Source organism: Grammomys surdaster, unplaced genomic scaffold (genome assembly GCF_004785775.1).
Source record: "Grammomys surdaster isolate TR1022 unplaced genomic scaffold, NIH_TR_1.0 219, whole genome shotgun sequence".
NCBI classification, from domain to species: domain Eukaryota; kingdom Metazoa; phylum Chordata; class Mammalia; order Rodentia; family Muridae; genus Grammomys; species Grammomys surdaster.
In genome coordinates, this window is record NW_021604664.1 from 2,613,750 (window position 1) to 2,631,018 (window position 17,269).

The window sequence follows — 17,269 nt, forward strand, 5'->3', positions numbered from 1 at the left end:
GACTCCTTAGTCAGAGCTTGGGGTTTGAGTGCCTGAGCTGCTGGGGTCCCATAAATCTCCAGACAGGAGGCTGGATCCTAGAGCCTGTGTGCAAAGTTTTACTGAATTCCGTTTTTCACTTGTTGTCCACTTTCAGGAAAACTAGGGTTCCCAAGACCAGAAACTGTCACATGCTATTGAGAACAAACCTTTTATTACTGTCCAGGTCAGAGGAGGGAAGAGTCTCTATAGTTGTTTGAGGAGAAACAGAGGTTATAGCTGACTCAAAACACTTTTCTGGGTCTGTTTCACCTTTTCCAAGTCCAAAGGCTCAGGACTTCTGCTTCCACCTCCCCAGAGGGCCCAGGTCTGTCACATTCATCACTGTCACTAGCAGAGATAGTAGGTGATGGGTAGATGTTGGATATTTAGGTGGTGGATGGATGAATGAATGATGGACAATATACAGCTGGATGAGTAGATGGTTGGATGGATAGATGCATGGGTAGTTGGATAGCTAGGAGACGGGATGCCGAGTAGATGTTGGACAAGAGGATGCATTAATAGATGGATACATGAATTACAGATCAGATGATGATAGGTAGATGGATACATGGACCATAGATGAGGTGAAGGCTGCATAGGTGAGTGATTGATGACGAAAGGTAAGTAGATAGATGAAGAAGACGATGAGAAAGAGAATTGGTGGATAGTTCAGAGACTCTTTGGGTGCTGAGTCTAACAGCCCCAATAAAGCTTGGGTGAAAAGTAGGTCCATGCGAGGGGAGAGGCTAGGAGTTGCCCCCTTCTGTGTTCTGTGAGCAGCAAGGTCCCTGTGGTAACTGAGCCTGGTGCTGGTTCTGCCTGGAACAGAACTAGCACATTGGCTGTGTCCTGCTTCTTCTCATCAGTTGGTTCCAAGATGCTTGGATATGCTTATCTTCATGTGGCTTGGGGATAAGCATTAGTAATACATCTCCTTAGGCTAGGAACATTCTTTGGAATTCTCAGGAACTATCCAGGCTTGTCCAGGAAGCTCCGACCTCCAGAGGCCATAAGCGTTCACACTAGGACTTCTGTGGTTGTGCCGGGTGGCCCTCCCTGGAGCTTGTCGTCCTCACTTTCTCCAGAGCAGTACCACACTGCAGGGCCCAGATCTCCAGACAGGGATGTGTTCTCTATCCTTCTTGGTTAGAGAGCTTCCCTACATGGTCACTGCATGCCAGGGAAGCTCCTTATATGTTAGAGCACCAGTTCCAGTTGAGGCATATGGTGGGCCCTGCGTGAGCAAATGAGGGCCTTTGCTTTCACCCTGAGCACATGGCGTTAGCCCTGGAAGTCTGCGGCTGGGCCAGTGCTTTTGTCTCTTCACAGCTGGGGCTGCACGAAGTATAACTACACTTTCAATGGCTCGTCCTCTGAGTTCCACTGGTGAGTTTGCTCCCGGCTCCCATTTGTCAGGCCACACTGGGCCAGGGTGAGAGCTCAACCATCCAGCTCTAGTGGAGCCGATGCCCAGGCTTAGTCTGAGGTCCACTCAGTTCCCTGGGACACGCTCAGCAGCACTCTAGCACACTGGCTGGAGCCAGCGCTGCGGATGCTCCCCATCTGATGGGAGGACTTAGAAGTGATATGGTCCTCCACTCACCCTCCACGTCTGGCCTCTGGGCTCTCACTACCTTGGTGACATTCTTCTGAAGCCCAAAGAGGAAGTGCCCTGGCAGTTGTAACCCTGTCTGGGGCTCATCTCACTTCTTTTCCTAGGGCTCCCATTCTGTGGGTGGAGAGGAAAATGGCTCTGTGGGGGATCCAGGTGAGTCCTATCACAGCTCTCCTTGCACAGTGAGACTGCTCCTATGGGCTCAGTAAGGAGAGGGCTCAGGTTAAGAGAGCCGAGGTCCCATGTTCAGTGAGCAAGGGACTCAGGCTCACTAAGTAAACAGACTTAGGCTCAGTAAGGCCTAGCAACTCTTACTCTGATTTTCCCAGAGACTTCTGAGGGCATACTACTCCCCTTCATTGCTTTCTTGGTTAGAACCTGTCCTTCCTGCTGTCTGTCTTTACCTAACCCCATCCTAACTATCTTCCTTTAAACATAGAAGTGGGGGTGAATAACTCAGGTGAGCTTCTGAGGGGTCTTCCCCAGCTCTGTCTCAGGCCTATGGGTCCCCAGCCTGGAGGATCCTGTAGGATTAGCCTGTAGTGAGGCTCCATCCCTACACAGGGCCCAAGGAGTACTGCCAACTAAGCTCCACCCCCTCACCACTGGCTCCACCTCCTGAGGTTCCCCACCCCTCCTGCCTCATCTGTCCTGATGGTCCACAGGGTGCCTCAAAAGGGCAGGGACAGAGTCTGGACTTTTCTCTACCCTAGCAAGGGCCTAGAGTAGTTACTGCAGTTAAGCCTGCAAGTCTTTCTAATCAAGACCATCTTACTTCAGCATCAAGGATGCAGGCAGCCCTTTACATGTGCACACACACAGACACATGCACACATGCACAAATACATGTGAGCACACACACACAGACACCCACTCACACACATGCATGCATGTACACATACAGACACATGCATGTGTGCACACATGTACACGCAGCTTCCTTAGGACTCTGCCTACTGAGTCCCTCGTAGGTCTGACTCTGTTCCCAGATCTGCTCCAAGTCTCTTTGCTTTCCTTCACTCAGGTCATTGTGGCCACAATAAGCTTCTTAGAGACCATGCTCCTCATTTACCTCAGCTACAAAGTGAGTGCCTCCCTGTGCCCATCCTGCCCTGAGTCCCCATCCCCATGAATCCCTAACTCAAAGACTGGCCTCTCCCAAACTCCCAGCTCCCTTTCCTGACCCTGACTGCCCTATGGTCCTGATCCTCCCCTCACTGACTCTGAAGTTCCTCTGTTCCCCAGGGCAACATCTGGGAGCAGATCTTCCACGTGTCTTTTGTCTTGGAGATGATCAACACACTGCCCTTCATCATCACGGTGGGTGAGCCCCAACCCCAAGTTCTGCTCCCCAAACACCACCTGACCTCTCCCCCACACACCACAGGTCTTCTGGCCACCTCTTCGGAACCTGTTCATCCCTGTGTTTCTCAACTGCTGGCTGGCCAAGCATGCGCTGGAGAACATGATCGTAAGTGAGGTCTGGCCCTTGCCAGCTCCAGAACACTTTTTCCACCCACTAGCTGTACCAGGCAGTGGCCCGGAGACTGCATGCCACAGTGGTGCATTCCAGTCCAGCCTTGAGCTTCCTCTTTCTGTGGAGACAGCTTTTCCAAGGCTAAGAAGCTGGGACAGGGTGTGCGGGTGTGAGCAAGCATGACCAGAGCTGTGCCACAGAACGAGCACCAGGAGAATACAGGTGCCAACTACCCCTGTAGCTAGCCTCTGCTGGTTGTCCAAGGTTACCCATCCTGTAAATGAAAACCAGAATAGCAGCTATCTCCCTGGTGGCCTGCCCCCTCCTGGCCAGTCACCCTAACTCAGCCCTGTCCCCGTTGCACAGTGACATCAGTTTTGAAAAAAAAGCTTAGCTGCCCCCTGGCATATCTTGACCTCAGCCCAGGGCATGGCTCATCCTAAGACCAAGCTGAGGTCAGGGTGACCAGCACAGGGCAACGTTTCCTGTAACCCTCTCCTGGAATGGAAGTGTGACCAGACCTCTGCTTATTACACATCAGGGTGTCTGTAGGTTCTGATGGCTGTATTCTCTGCAGAATGACTTCCACCGTGCCATCCTGCGCACACAGTCAGCCATGTTCAACCAGGTGCTCATCCTGTTCTGCACCCTGCTGTGCCTGGTCTTCACAGGGTGAGTGCCTAGACATCTCTCAGTCCCATCAGGTGGCCATGGCTAGCACACTCCTCAGGCAGACTTCAAGCCTAGAAGACAGGGCAAGGAGTGGTAACAGATGGGACACAAAGCTGACTATAGAACTTAGCTCTACACACTTGTATCCAGAGCTCAGGGATACAATGGCCCAACATCTGAACTTGAAGGTGTCCTGCTCAGCTGTCTGTGTTAGCAACTAACTCTGAAGGGAACTGGCCCCTGGGCTGAGTGGGGATTGGGGAGTCTTTGGTTTTATGTCCAGCTGAGAATGGAGTCTAGAAGCAGCCAGGGTCTTTTGGAGGGTCACCTAAAGTGGGAAGCTTCTGGTCACATGGGCAAACCTGCCAGCTTCCTGCTTCTGCCTGTGGAGTGGTCCTGCTCCACATCTTCAAGAGGCCTGGCCACCTCCTGCTGTCCTTCAGGCAAGAAAGACCGGCTAAGAATGGCTGCCTGGCCTGGAGGACAGCTTGGCAAGGCTTGGGGGTAGGAACTGCTGCTGCTTATGGCAGCCCCACCCATCACTGATGCAGCCACACCCCTTTGCTACCTAAGGCTACCCCCTCACCACTGCAGCCCCGTCGCCTTACTGCTGATCAGGATGAGCAGCTTTCCCAGGCTCAGACCCAAGGTCTGCCTGTGGGTGATGGACATCCAGGCCAGTCACCTGTATCCTGATGATCAGGGATGCATCACTTAGGTCCTAGATGACAGGGTCCCCTGCAGTGGTAGAACCTTACTTCTCTGGGATGAGGGGAGGTGGGAAGGTCCTGTTTCCCTGTCCACAGCAGCCAACTCAGGCAGCCCCACTCCACACTACAGCCCTGTCTCTTTCCATTCACTTCCTCCCATCCATGGACGCAGCCCCTGTCCCCACTGCTGCAGCCCCTCCCCTACTGCTGCAGCCCTGCTCTTCCTGTTTCTAGGACCTGTGGGATCCAGCACCTGGAGCGGGCAGGAGGCAACTTGAACCTGCTGACCTCCTTCTACTTCTGCATTGTGACTTTCTCAACCGTGGGCTTCGGTGATGTGACGCCCAAGATCTGGCCATCCCAACTCCTGGTGGTCATCCTGATCTGTGTCACCCTTGTGGTGCTCCCACTGCAGGTGAGTGCTCATGCTCAGCACAGGGACATCAGGAGGCACTCCCTGAGGAGTGACAAGACACAGGAGGGATCCATGGGGGTTGTGAACACATGTTGGAAGACCATTCTCAGGGAGCACTGAAGCCAGAGAAGGTGTCCCCTGGTCTGTGGGTCACTGCATAGGTGCTCCCTTGACTCTGGTAAACAGTGAGGTGGTGTTCTGCACAAGAGCAACTGTGGAGCACAGGCTTTCTCTTCCTGAGGGTCTTAGGTACCCGTAACCCTTACCTATGCAGAGATAGACTGTGAGGGTGAAATTCACCCTCTTTCCCAACCACAGCTTCAGGGCCGCCCCCGAGCTCCGCCCTTAGGCTTCTCCCATCTGGATGGAGCACTGAGCCCCAAGCCCAGAAGGCAGCTCCCTACTTCTTCCTGAAAGAGCTGCCTGCCTCTCCACTGCCCCGTCCAGAGTATGCTGCACTGAAAGTCCAAGGTGTGCTAATCCCATCCCTTTCCCACCACTGTCCCTCCATTTCTCCCACCTGCTGCCTTCTGTGTCCAGAAGCTGGTCTTGGAGTGTTCTGCTCACAGCTGCTGGCCTGGGACCTTGTCCCTTGCCTTATTGAAGGGCCCTGCCATTCTCCAGTTGAGGTTTTAATGAGGTCTAATGCACCGAACTTCCCCTTGACAGTTTTGTCTTACCTAAAAGGACTATTCCCTCTGTCAGTCACAAGTCTGTTTAATTGAAAAAGTTTAGGGTTAGCTTCTCACACAGAGGGCCAAGCCCACCCAGAATAGCACATGTATGGTAAAATGGAATGGGCCTGCCTCAGCCCCATGCACATCCCTTCATCCCTCCAACAGTATTTCCACTCCTGAGGCTCTGTATACGATACTCTGGAAGGTATCTCCAACCCTCGCTCCTGTTCAGAAGTTTCTTGGATCCTTGCTATTCTGCATAATTCACAGGCCAGGCCTCTGGTAGTGTCCACCTGTAATCTCAGCCTTCAGAGGGTTCAAGATCAACTCCCCATATGAGGATTTTTATGAGAATATTGACACATGTGCCAAGGAACAGGTTGTGGCTTATTCTCCCTTAGCATTTCCTAGAAGTCTCTGACATTCCTGGGGCTTTGCAAAGTTCTAGAGCTTGCTTATAAACCAAGCTGGCCTCAAACTCACAGAGATCCTCCTGCCTCTGTGTCAAGAGTACTTGGATTAAAGGTTTTGTTGTTTGATCAGGGCACAAAGCTCTTGCTATGTTTCCTCAGGCCACATTGTCTTTTTGTCCTGTGTTGACACTGCATTTCTTCTGAGCTCTGCTAGTGCCAATGTGTGCATCTAGCAAGCTGTGCCAGATACTGGTCAGCTTCCATGTGCTGTCCCTGAGCTGTCACTCTGACCTTCCTGTGATAACCTGTTGAATTTGGGCAGATGTCTGGTTCTCACTCCAGTTTGCTGGAACCAGAATTCTTTTTTAATTAAATACTTTTTATCAGTCCAGTGGAGTGATAATACAAGGTTTATAATACAGGGGTTTATTTTTTACACATTTAAAAATTAATGCAATTGTCTAATATTACCCATCCTTGAATTCCTGAGAGAAACACAACATACGACTTTACAGTGTTACACTGGAGTCTGCTGAGGTTTGTTGGCGTCTAGTAGTTAAGCATGTGTCTTAGCAGGGCCCGTGCTTTCCTTAACTGTCTTCGCATCCAAGATGAGTCTCCTTTGGTCAGAGTCACTACGGCTAGGGTGTGCAGGTATCTCCCGAGACTGCTAGAAGCTGGCCATACACCTGGACTTAGAAACGGACTCTACAGTTATGGAGGCCACAGGTCCAAAATCTAGTGACTGTGGCATGGTTCACAGAGAGCTCTGAAAGCATCAAGTTGGCCCTACCTCAGCTTCTGGGCCTCAGCATCTCTTGGCTTACAGAAGAAATTCCAAAATTCCTTTACTTCAGTAAAGGCCCTGCACGTGGTCTTTCCTCTGTTGCTCGCCGTCTCTTCATTCCGTCCTTCTAGCTGCACTTGTCTGTGTCAGCTTATCCTTTGTAGGCTTTGGTGGTATAGACCATTGTTCAGTGACAGCCAAGACTTATTGATCACAGCTCCATCCTAGTGGCCACCCTGATCAAGCATCTGATTATTTTCTGACATAAAGGCCAGATCCTGATCTCTGCAAAGGCCCCACATGATTTTTCCAGATGAAGTCACATTCCTAGGTTGCAGGAAATCATCTTTTCTGATAGCCCCCCCCCCAAGCCCCCCTACACATTATAGGTCCTGTCCTGTCCTCACTGTGCTGCCCTGCCCCCACTGCAAAGCCATCCGAGACTCATTCTGCCCTCTCACCTCATAGCCCCATCAGCTCATTGAGCTACTCGGTCAGCAGGTGCTGAGGCAGTGCCAGGGACAGTCCACCTATACAAGGCTCATTTTCTATCAGGACTCTCTTTGGATTCCCCAGTCTCTTCCCCAAATGAGGATGAGCCCTGTCCCAGTAGCTCCAGAGTTACTTTGACATGAAGTAGGAATAAAATTCTTACTTGCCTTCTCAGAGGCTCTGAAGTGGGCCTGACACTGAGGCCCATCCTCCTCCACAGGGGTTGAGTGTTTAAGACTCAGTGTCCAAACATGTAGGCAACAGATACTCTGGAAGCCAGGTCAGACCGAAGTTGTGGTTGGTCTAGGACTCTGGGGGGACTAGGAGTGCTCAAGGCCCATTATCTGGTAGTTGGTATCACGGTTGTGGCTGCCTCCTGACCACATGCTCCTCCTTCTGCCCAGCTCCATATGACCTGTGACCCTTGTTCCACCTACAGGTACCCCATGGATATTGGATTTGGGAGTCATCATAATCCAAGATGACCTCAGGTCAACAAATTACAACCACACACACACACACACACACACACGCATGCACACACGCATGCACACACGCATGCACGTACACACACATACACACACGCATGCACGCACGCGCACACACACATACACATGCACACACACGCACACACACGCATACACATGCACATGCACACACGCACACACGCACACACACGCACGCACGCACGCATGCACACACGCACACACGCACTTCCAGATTGGCTCTCATCTAGAGATTCTGAGCAGTGAGTCTGCTTTAGGAATCCATGTCAGTCCTCCCTTATCTCTCTTACAGCACAGCTGCAAATACCCTACACTTTTCTTTTTTTTCTTTTTTTTTCTTTTTTGTTTTTGTTTTTTCGAGACAGGGTTTCTCTGTATAGTCCTGGAACTCACTCTGTAGACCAGGCTGGCCTCGAATTCAGAAATCCACCTGCCTCTGCCTCCCAAGAGCTGGGATTAAAGGCGTGCACCACCACCGCCTGGCTTTTTAAATATTTTATTTTATTTTATTTTATTTTATTTTATTTTATTATTTTATTTTTTCCCCTACACTTTTCATGTGAGGAGACTGAGGCCTGAGAGACGCTGGAAACAAGCGCAGGGATCCACCCTGATCCACCTGCAGGGGGCTCCTGTGTTCCCCAACACCCCTTGGATACAAGTCTCCTCATGAGGACCCATGGGAGTGAGATGAAGGTTACAATAGCTGTAGAATGGACAGCCATCAGGGCCACTGCCACAGTCCTAGAGGTGGGCTAGAGATGTGTGGTCTTGATACTCAAGGGTAGAACAGACAGTTGACATTTGACCTCAAAGCCACATGCAGCGCGAGGCCTTGGACAGAGCCAGTACTGTGTGAACCTGGCAGTGCTCACCACAACTTTTCCCACTCAGCATAAGTGAACCCCACTGACAAGGCCTGAACACTGCTTCCACATCAGAACCTGCTAACTGATCTGGTCACGGTTGGTAGAGAAACACCCAATGTGTAACTTCCATGCTAAGGATTTCCCAATACTGTCAGGAAAGCTGATAGGAGGAGCCAGGACTCTCATGTCTATCCAGAGTCCAGAGCACGGACTCTGGCATCCGCTACTGCTCATGTAGCTTCTAAGGCCACAAGCTGGACTTCTCATGACCTGTGCCACACAGCACAGTTTCTGATCCTGGCCCTGCTCTGGTCTCTGCTCATCCTGCTGCGTACTGCCAGCCAAGCAGGCCTGCTCTTGCTGTCCTCAGCATCTGGCAGCTCCATGACGCCACTGCTCTACAGCCTGCCCTGCCCTCTGCTCCTCATCAGGTGCCTGTGCTCATTACTCCCTCTCCACAGTTTGAAGAACTTGTCTACCTCTGGATGGAGCGGCAGAAGTCAGGGGGCAACTATAGCCGCCACCGAGCACGGACAGAGAAGCATGTGGTCCTGTGTGTGAGTTCCCTCAAGATCGATCTCCTCATGGATTTTCTGAATGAGTTCTATGCCCACCCCCGGCTCCAGGTAAGGCTGTGGGCACCCCCTAGGCAGCCTCCCCTCCCCTCAACCCCCAATTCCCACTCCAGCGCAGGAGTGCCACATGCTTGGGCTAGGCTCCTGAGTGCTCTAGATCCTGGTTATCATGTCCTGTGTGTGTTGGATGGGGGGTCTGTGGTGGTCCAATGAGGTCCTGGAGTGACACCATCCAGGAAACAGAACAGGTGGGGGTTGAGGGGTGCAGGAGCCTGCTCAGAGCCACTGACATTCAGCCTTGCCAGCAGGACTACTATGTGGTCATCCTGTGTCCCTCTGAAATGGATGTCCAGGTACGCAGGGTACTGCAGATTCCCCTGTGGTCCCAGCGGGTCATCTACCTCCAGGGCTCTGCCCTCAAGGACCAGGATCTCATGCGAGCCAAGTGAGTACTGGTCAGGACAGCACAGCCAGACCTAGGCCTGAGGCCACCAGGAGTCCCAGGAGAGGGAGGTAGGGTCATAACAGTCTTAACTGCCTGAGGCAGGAAGGGGTCCCATAAGGAACCAGGACCAGAGCAGGCAAGTGGGACCCTAGAGCTTATCCTTATGTGCTTGTCACTGCTGCACAGACTGACAAACACTTGTGGCCAAGCTGTGGTCTCTGCCGCTGTGGATCTTGCCTATGGGCAATTTTTCCCTCTCCTGCTCTAAGTCTGGGGATTTTCTGTGAGATTTTAGGGAGCTTAAAATAGACCAGGGGTGGGAAAAAACCCGCTGCCAAGAGTCAGAGACAAAGACACGAGGCTGAGGGTGGCTCTTGATTTAAAGACGAGTTGATAGAGTGACTTGAGGTGACAAGAGTGTGCTGTTAACATGTAAGTAGAATGTGCTACCACACCATCTGGGACTCTTCCCCCAAAGCCTCTGTGCCACATTTTCATTCCAGAAGGTTCTTGTACCCTTTGTTGTGTGGTACAGGTGATACAGGGCCAAGGGCAAGCAGGACAATGGCCCAGGTCCTTCATCCCCAGAACCCTGAGGTGGGGCTCCCAGGGGATCCCAGCCTCCTTTGGGTGAGACTGTAACTGCTGTGTCAGCTCTGGGCTGACTGGCTGGAGAGAGGAAGTACCAGGCAGGCAGGGAGGCACCCACAGCTTTTGTGGAGCGGGAGGTAGTGTGAGGCTTCACTGTCCTGCTTATGCGGTAAGGGTTTCTCAGACTGGTCCTTAGCATAGCCTAGCTGTTTCTGCAACCAGTCTCCTGGGAACCTGGAGGGAGCCAGAAATGACCACCCAAGTCCAAGCTGCTGAGTCGTCAGGCAGGCAGAGGAAAGGACAGATTCTATGTTACAGAACAGGGTTAATGGAAGCCCAGGACATGGGCTCTATATGCTGGGCAGTGCCCTATGTAAGGCCAGCTGCTCTAGGGCCTAGGTAATTCCCACCAATGACACAAGTGGACCCATTCCTTGTGACTCTAAGCCTCTGATAGCTGCAGGCAGAGACCAGAGTGTGGATGGATGTGGCAGCGTGTGGCTCAGAGACCCCTCTCAGGTACCAGTATGCCACAGCTTGGAAACCCTGAGTGGTTTCCACTGACCAATTGGTGTCTCCAGGACAGGCTTGGCCCATGAGCATTGTTCAGCATTTTAGCTTGGACTCTGAAATGGATGTCCTAGCATCCTGACCTGCTCAGAATATGTGGGAAGAATCTGGGGAGGCTGGAAGGCCTGGGCTGCGCTGCAGATTTGATGCTAGGAAGGGCTGGGCCAGGCCTGGCTATCTTGACAAGGCCCCTGCTTGGCCATCCTTCCTCACCCTTTATATGCCCGGCCTCTCCTGATCTCCTGGGGAGGCCTCTGGGTCCTTAGCCACACTCAGCAGCTGCCGCTCTGCAGGATGGACAACGGAGAGGCCTGCTTTATCCTCAGCAGCAGGAATGAGGTGGACCGCACAGCTGCGGTGAGTTCAGGCAGACTCCCCCAACCTGTGCTGCCTGCCTGCCCTTAGCAGTAGGCCTCTAACACCAACCACACCTCCCCCAGGATCACCAGACTATCCTTCGAGCCTGGGCTGTGAAGGACTTCGCCCCCAACTGCCCCCTCTATGTCCAGATCCTCAAGCCCGAGAACAAGTTTCACGTCAAATTTGCTGGTGTGTTTGGGGCCCTGTGCCATCATGGGTATGCGGGCTGCAGGGGTGGGAACAGAGTACCCCTCTCATAGGCTCACGGAGGGCTTGCCCTCAGGACAACATTCCCTCTAGCTCTCTGCACCAGAAAATGGGGAAGTACGGGGAGCAGCCTTGGCAGATGATCTGGTCTCTCCTGGGGCCAAGGACTGAGTTCTGGAGCCAGAAGTGGTGAGGGAACACTGACCAGAGCCTTTGCAGACAGGGGCCATGATGGGCACCTGGGGGACAGTCCGTCTGGGTAGAGCTGGAGTGACCCCAGAAATGTAGGTGCTCCTCTGGGCTGTGTGCAGCTCACTGAGGGGCCAAGCAAATGCTGAGCAGGGGTTGGCTATTCAGACTGGGTTTCCAGGGGACACCAGCAGGACTGGCTTCACATGTTCAGAAAGACATGGGTGCTGTAGGGAGGGACCACAGACAGCAGGGGTGGCGGGCCTTGACCCTGCAGTTCCCACAGACCACGTGGTGTGCGAGGAAGAGTGCAAGTATGCCATGCTGGCCCTGAACTGCATCTGCCCGGCCACGTCCACCCTCATCACCCTGCTGGTGCACACGTCCCGTGGCCAGTGAGTGCCCTGTGCCAGACCGACTACCACGCCCTGGTCATCCCGATCAACCCCACAAGGCAGGGCGGGCTCCCTGGAGGTGGAGGGCATGTAATGGGCAGAGGTCTGGCACAGGAAGGGGTCTAAGGAGATGCAGGGTGTATTTACCAATTGGGTGAGAGGGGCAGGCCTGGCTGAGGGTGACAGGCCCCTTATCCTGCTCCTCTGGTAGGGAAGGACAGGAGTCTCCAGAGCAGTGGCAGCGTATGTATGGACGCTGCTCGGGCAACGAGGTGTACCACATTCGCATGGGTGAAAGTAAATTCTTCCGGGAGTATGAGGGCAAGAGCTTCACCTACGCAGCCTTCCATGCACACAAGAAGTACGTGGGGCTCGGGGGTGTCTATAGGGTTGGACCCCGCTGTTCCCACCACCACTGGGCTACTCATCCTCCTCACCCAGGGCCAGGTCAACATGAGTGGGGGCTCTGAGCAGGAGGTCACAGAGTCTCAGCTAAGGGCAGGGTAACCTGGCTCTGCACACCTGGTGAGGATGGTCGGGACATCCCAGGACAAGGGTTCATGTAAGAGCCTGCCGCAAAGTCACCCTTCTCTGAAGCGTCTAAGGCTGACCTGGGATCCCCAACACCCGAGGGGAGGGCTTGTCCAAGAAGTCCAGGCATGGTCCCTGTGAGGAGACTGAGCAGCTCAGGAGGACAGCATGAGCCACAGGGTACCAGGAGTGGCGCTGAAGCCCCGTGTCTGCTCAGGTATGGGGTGTGCCTCATTGGGCTGAAGCGTGAGGAGAATAAGAGCATCCTGCTGAACCCAGGGCCACGGCACATCCTGGCCGCCTCGGACACCTGTTTCTATATCAATATCACCAAGGAGGAGAACTCAGCTTTCATCTTCAAGCAGGAGGAGAAGCAGAAGAGGCGGGGCCTTGCAGGGCAGGCACTTTATGAAGGGCCCTCCCGGCTCCCAGTGCATAGCATTATCGCCTCCATGGGTGAGCTGGTGCAGCATGCAGGTGGAAGATGGGTGGCTTCCAAGGGCGTACCGCACCCCACCTGCCACTGAGCAGGACCCCTGAGACCTAGCTCTTCTTGGGCAGTGTGAGCCTCTCCAGGCCTTGGGTTTTACATCTGTCCAGTTGTGGTACCCCACCTATCAGGGTTTTGGTGAGCATCAGTTACCTGGATAACTGAGAGCCTGTCGGGGTACTGTGGTAAATGAAGTACTAACCAGAGGCCCCTGGGGTCTCAGCCAGGCAGCTCCTAACTGGATGAAGGCCCCAGGATCCACTGAGTTAGCAACGGTTAGTGTCATGGTTCTTCCCTGGAACTGCTGTCTTCCCAAAACTGGTTCAAGTGACTTCCTGAACAGGATTGGGCCAACACTCAGAAGGAACTCATGGCATGTGTCATCTTCTGCCAGTCTTCCAGGGGGCAGTGGGGGACAGGAAAGAGTCATTTAGCCTCTCAGGTCCCACAGGCTATCCAGGGCAATGACCTTCTCTCATGTGGTGCTAGGTTCAAGCTGTGACCTTCAAGGCAAATTGATACTAATAAGCACCTACTGTATGTCCAGCCTAAGTGGTCTCTAGGGACCATGTGCTTTGACTCCGCTACACATTCTTAATGGCATGTGACAGCAGCTGTCAGACCGAAGTTGCTGCTCCTACAGTAGCTGCTTTCTCTGGTGGCCAGGCCTGAGGAAGAGCTTGGGGCTGACGTTGCTGCTGCCCACGCCAGCCTCTGTTCATTCCCTGCTATCTGCTCACCCCCATGCCTTCTAGGGAGACAACAGTGATTCAGGAAGCCCATCCACCCCACCCCTCAGGCCTGGCCCACAGAGCCTGTCAGCTACATCCTTGAGCCAACCACCGACCCCAACCTGGCAGCCCTGGGCTGAAGTGGGAACAACAGAGGCCAGCAGGTCAAAGTGGCCTTGCTGCTCCTGGGTTACTGTGTGGCCACTGTCTCTAGCCCCACCCTTAAAGCAGATCAACCAGTTTCCCATGAGTCCAAGGACCCCCACCATCAGGTCAGCATTAGTCACAACAGCCAGTTTGGATGGGGCCCAGTGGGGTCTGCTCAACATAACCACCACTCAGGGAGGCTCCTTGTCCTGCCGAGGAAGCTGAGACTCAGGAATGTGCTAAAATTCCTAGGACTGACCAGCTGGCCTAGAGAGTGGGGTGGGAAGAGCTACTGGTCAGGTTCAACCCCTCTGTCCAGGGACAGTGGCCATGGACCTGCAGAACACAGATTGCCGGCCCTCCCAGGGTGGCAGTGGTGGGGGCGGCGGCACACTGACTCTGCCCACCGAGAACGGCTCCAGTAGTCGGCGCCCCAGCATCGCACCAGTTCTGGAGTTGGCAGACAGCTCAGCCCTGTTGCCCTGCGACCTGCTAAGTGACCAGTCAGAGGATGAGGTGACACCCTCAGACGACGAGGGGCTCTCTGTGGTTGAGTGAGTGCTGAGTGGAGCTTTCTCCACGGGAGGGAGAGGTCCCGGTGTGGGTATACTCCACCTATGGCAATCCCTGCTTTGCAAATGGGGTCTTTGGGGTAGGGCCCAAACACACAGGGAAGCAGAGCAAAGGTCCTCTACCTCACCCCATCCTGGGAAGCACTTGAGAGCATTCTGACAAGGGTGTCATAGCTAATGGGGCTCACAGACCACACAGTGGGGTGCTTGCTCAGCTGCTGAGCTGTCTGCCCTTGGTTGGTGCAGAGCCAGGCACCAACCGCAGACATCCCTGAGCTCGCTCGCCAGCTGCTCGGCTCCTCTTGGCACTGCAGGTGTGGCCCACCTCACTTCAGGTGGATATTCTTGGGACAGGGTCTGTAGAGGTCACCAGCAGATGATTTGGCAAGACTTTGTCCAGAACCAGAGACTACAAGACTACCCCAAGTTAGCCATCCTGGCTTAGGGGGTCTGAGGCCAAATGTTCCTGTTTGAGACAGAGAGGGACTTCAGTAAGTCCTCATCAGTTTAGCTGCCTTGACCTCAGTCAGGGCATCCTCCTGTTGGGAGCTGCCCTAAGGTCAAAGGGTCATTTGTAGGGGTCCCATATCCTGCAAGCAGAACATATGTGGGTCCCTGTGGCTGTGTCCCTTAGGGCATGAGGAGACAGAGCTAGAGAGTTGTGGCCAGGGCTCAGTGTTAAAGCATGGCATGGTGTGTACTGGGTACTGTAGGGTAGGGAGGACAAGAAGCAGCTTCTGAGGGGCTAGCCCACTGGAAGCACAGGCCTGAGTACCTGTCTGTCACCTGGGGTGCCATGGACATCACAAAGGTGGGGGAGGGAGTGAGGAGAGGAAAGGAGAAGGAGGAAGGGAGGGAGGGAGGGAGGGAGGAAGGGAGGGAGGGAGGGAGGGAGGGAGGGAGGGAGGGAGGGAGAGAATATATGTATGTAGATGTGTAAATGTGTAGAGGTGGGTATTGCTTGTGTATGCCTGTTTGTGTGCATATACATGTGTGCAAGCGTGTTGTATGTTCATGCATGCATGTGTGCACACATGTGTCTGTTCCTATCTTTTTTCATATGTATGTGTGTAAATATCTGCACTGAGTATATTTTGTGTAGAATTTTTCTCAAGGAATGCAAGGCTCCCCTCCTGTCCCCATCTAAGTAGCTGAGGGATGAGTGTTAGGAGACTTCCTGGTGGGCAGCGACACTCCCAGCCCAGCTTGGATCCTACAGAGGGAGCAGCAAGTAACTCCTCTGCACCCCGCCCCCCGCCTCAGCCTTTCTAGGGCCTTGGTAAGGGCAGTGTACCTGTCCCAGCCCTGGCCTGGGAAGCAGGTACAGGTACCTGGGAGCTCACCTCATGTGGCTGTCCCAGGCAGGTGTCAGGAGTTGGGGGACAGTAAGCCGTCTCTGCTAGTACGGGGTGAGTCTGTGATAGTCTGTATAAAGGGCAGCTTTGAAGTGGCCAGGACCCCATGCTATCTTGCCATGCTGTGATGTTCTCTGTCTTCATCCAGGTATGTGAAGGGCTACCCCCCCAACTCACCCTACATTGGCAGCTCCCCGACTTTATGCCACCTCCTGCCTGTGAAAGCCCCCTTCTGCTGCCTGCGGCTAGACAAGGTAAGACCACTCAGCTGTGGCCATCTGACATCTCACTTTGGTGACATTGTGTTTTCGTTGTGCTGCAAAATGGTACAGCAGACCCCTCACTGTCTTACCCTTGCCTGCCTGCTTTCTGCCTCCCTGCTCTGACTCATAGCAGCCTTTTCTGAACAGGATGAAAGCAGATTAGGACTGTCATGTCCCTCACCCAAACCCCTGTGTGTTTGCAGATGGTGTAGACCATCTCCTCCTCATAGAACCCCTGTAGAGGAGGGAGAACCAGATTCTGCCCCAGTGTCTTTGTCATTCCCAGTGTCTTTGTCATTCCTTAAGGCAGCACATGTCTGTCCTTCTCCACGTTCCACCTTCCTCTTGTTCAGTGACTGCAGACATAAGGGCAGGATAGCTTCTGACCTGCCCGACTCTGAGTCACTGTCTTAGTTCTAGGCCCCTCCAGTAGTTCTTAGCATGTTACCAAGAGGAAAATGTCTGTTGCATTCACACGGTGGAGGCACAAACTCTGTTTCCTGTTGTTTTGGTATCTGAAGCCTCTGATGCCTGCCGGCCTCTTGCTCTTCCTCCCTGCACACACCAAGCTGTAGACTGGGATCAGGCACCTCCAGCTGAGGTCTGACTCCACTTGGGGTTCGGGCTTTAGGACTCATCTGCTGCCTGTGGCCTTGCATCAGGGCTACGGTGGGCAGAGCTAGGAAATGAGTGTGTGAACACACATACACACATGCATACACACCTGTGCACAAATGACTTTGCCCTCTATTTCTGTAGCTAAATGCTGCATTGGCTGGCTTCCACCAAGCTTTGTGGGACACCCACCCAGAGCTCCCATGTGCTACACACTGCATGGCCCTGTTGTTGTTGGCCCACTGGCTTTTCCAACAGCCAGGGTGACATCCAGCCTGGGTTCTTCCACATCCTAGGGCTGCAAACACAACAGCTATGAGGATGCCAAGGCCTACGGGTTCAAGAACAAGCTGATTATTGTCTCTGCTGAGACGGCAGGCAACGGGCTCTACAACTTCATTGTGCCTCTGCGCGCCTACTACCGGTCCCGCCGAGAGCTCAACCCCATCGTGTTGCTGCTTGACAACAAGTGAGGCGGGGTGCAGTCCTCACCTGTGTGTGTGTGTGCCTGTGTGCGTGTGTGTGCGCACCTGTGTGTGTGTGTGTGCCTGTGTGCGTGTGTGTGCCTGTGTGTGT

General features: G+C 53.6%; 1 protein-coding gene across 4 annotated transcripts in view; it reads left to right on the forward strand.

The window, feature by feature from the left end:
• Positions 1 to 17,269, forward strand: part of Kcnt1 (potassium sodium-activated channel subfamily T member 1) — a 55,925-nt gene that overhangs the window by 27,807 nt on the left and 10,849 nt on the right. For 3 of the 4 annotated variants that reach the window (XM_028772822.1, XM_028772820.1, XM_028772823.1), the window contains 17 exons: positions 1,354 to 1,410; positions 1,744 to 1,792; positions 2,664 to 2,723; positions 2,885 to 2,959; positions 3,027 to 3,110; positions 3,694 to 3,788; positions 4,733 to 4,913; positions 9,119 to 9,283; positions 9,541 to 9,677; positions 11,132 to 11,195; positions 11,279 to 11,387; positions 11,881 to 11,989; positions 12,201 to 12,350; positions 12,738 to 12,976; positions 14,208 to 14,442; positions 15,964 to 16,069; positions 16,990 to 17,162. In XM_028772822.1, coding sequence (XP_028628655.1) covers positions 1,354 to 1,410; positions 1,744 to 1,792; positions 2,664 to 2,723; positions 2,885 to 2,959; positions 3,027 to 3,110; positions 3,694 to 3,788; positions 4,733 to 4,913; positions 9,119 to 9,283; positions 9,541 to 9,677; positions 11,132 to 11,195; positions 11,279 to 11,387; positions 11,881 to 11,989; positions 12,201 to 12,350; positions 12,738 to 12,976; positions 14,208 to 14,442; positions 15,964 to 16,069; positions 16,990 to 17,162 — 2,088 coding nt within the window. The remainder of the gene's footprint in view (positions 1 to 1,353; positions 1,411 to 1,743; positions 1,793 to 2,663; positions 2,724 to 2,884; positions 2,960 to 3,026; positions 3,111 to 3,693; positions 3,789 to 4,732; positions 4,914 to 9,118; positions 9,284 to 9,540; positions 9,678 to 11,131; positions 11,196 to 11,278; positions 11,388 to 11,880; positions 11,990 to 12,200; positions 12,351 to 12,737; positions 12,977 to 14,207; positions 14,443 to 15,963; positions 16,070 to 16,989; positions 17,163 to 17,269) is intronic. The other variant, XM_028772821.1, reaches the window with a different exon arrangement.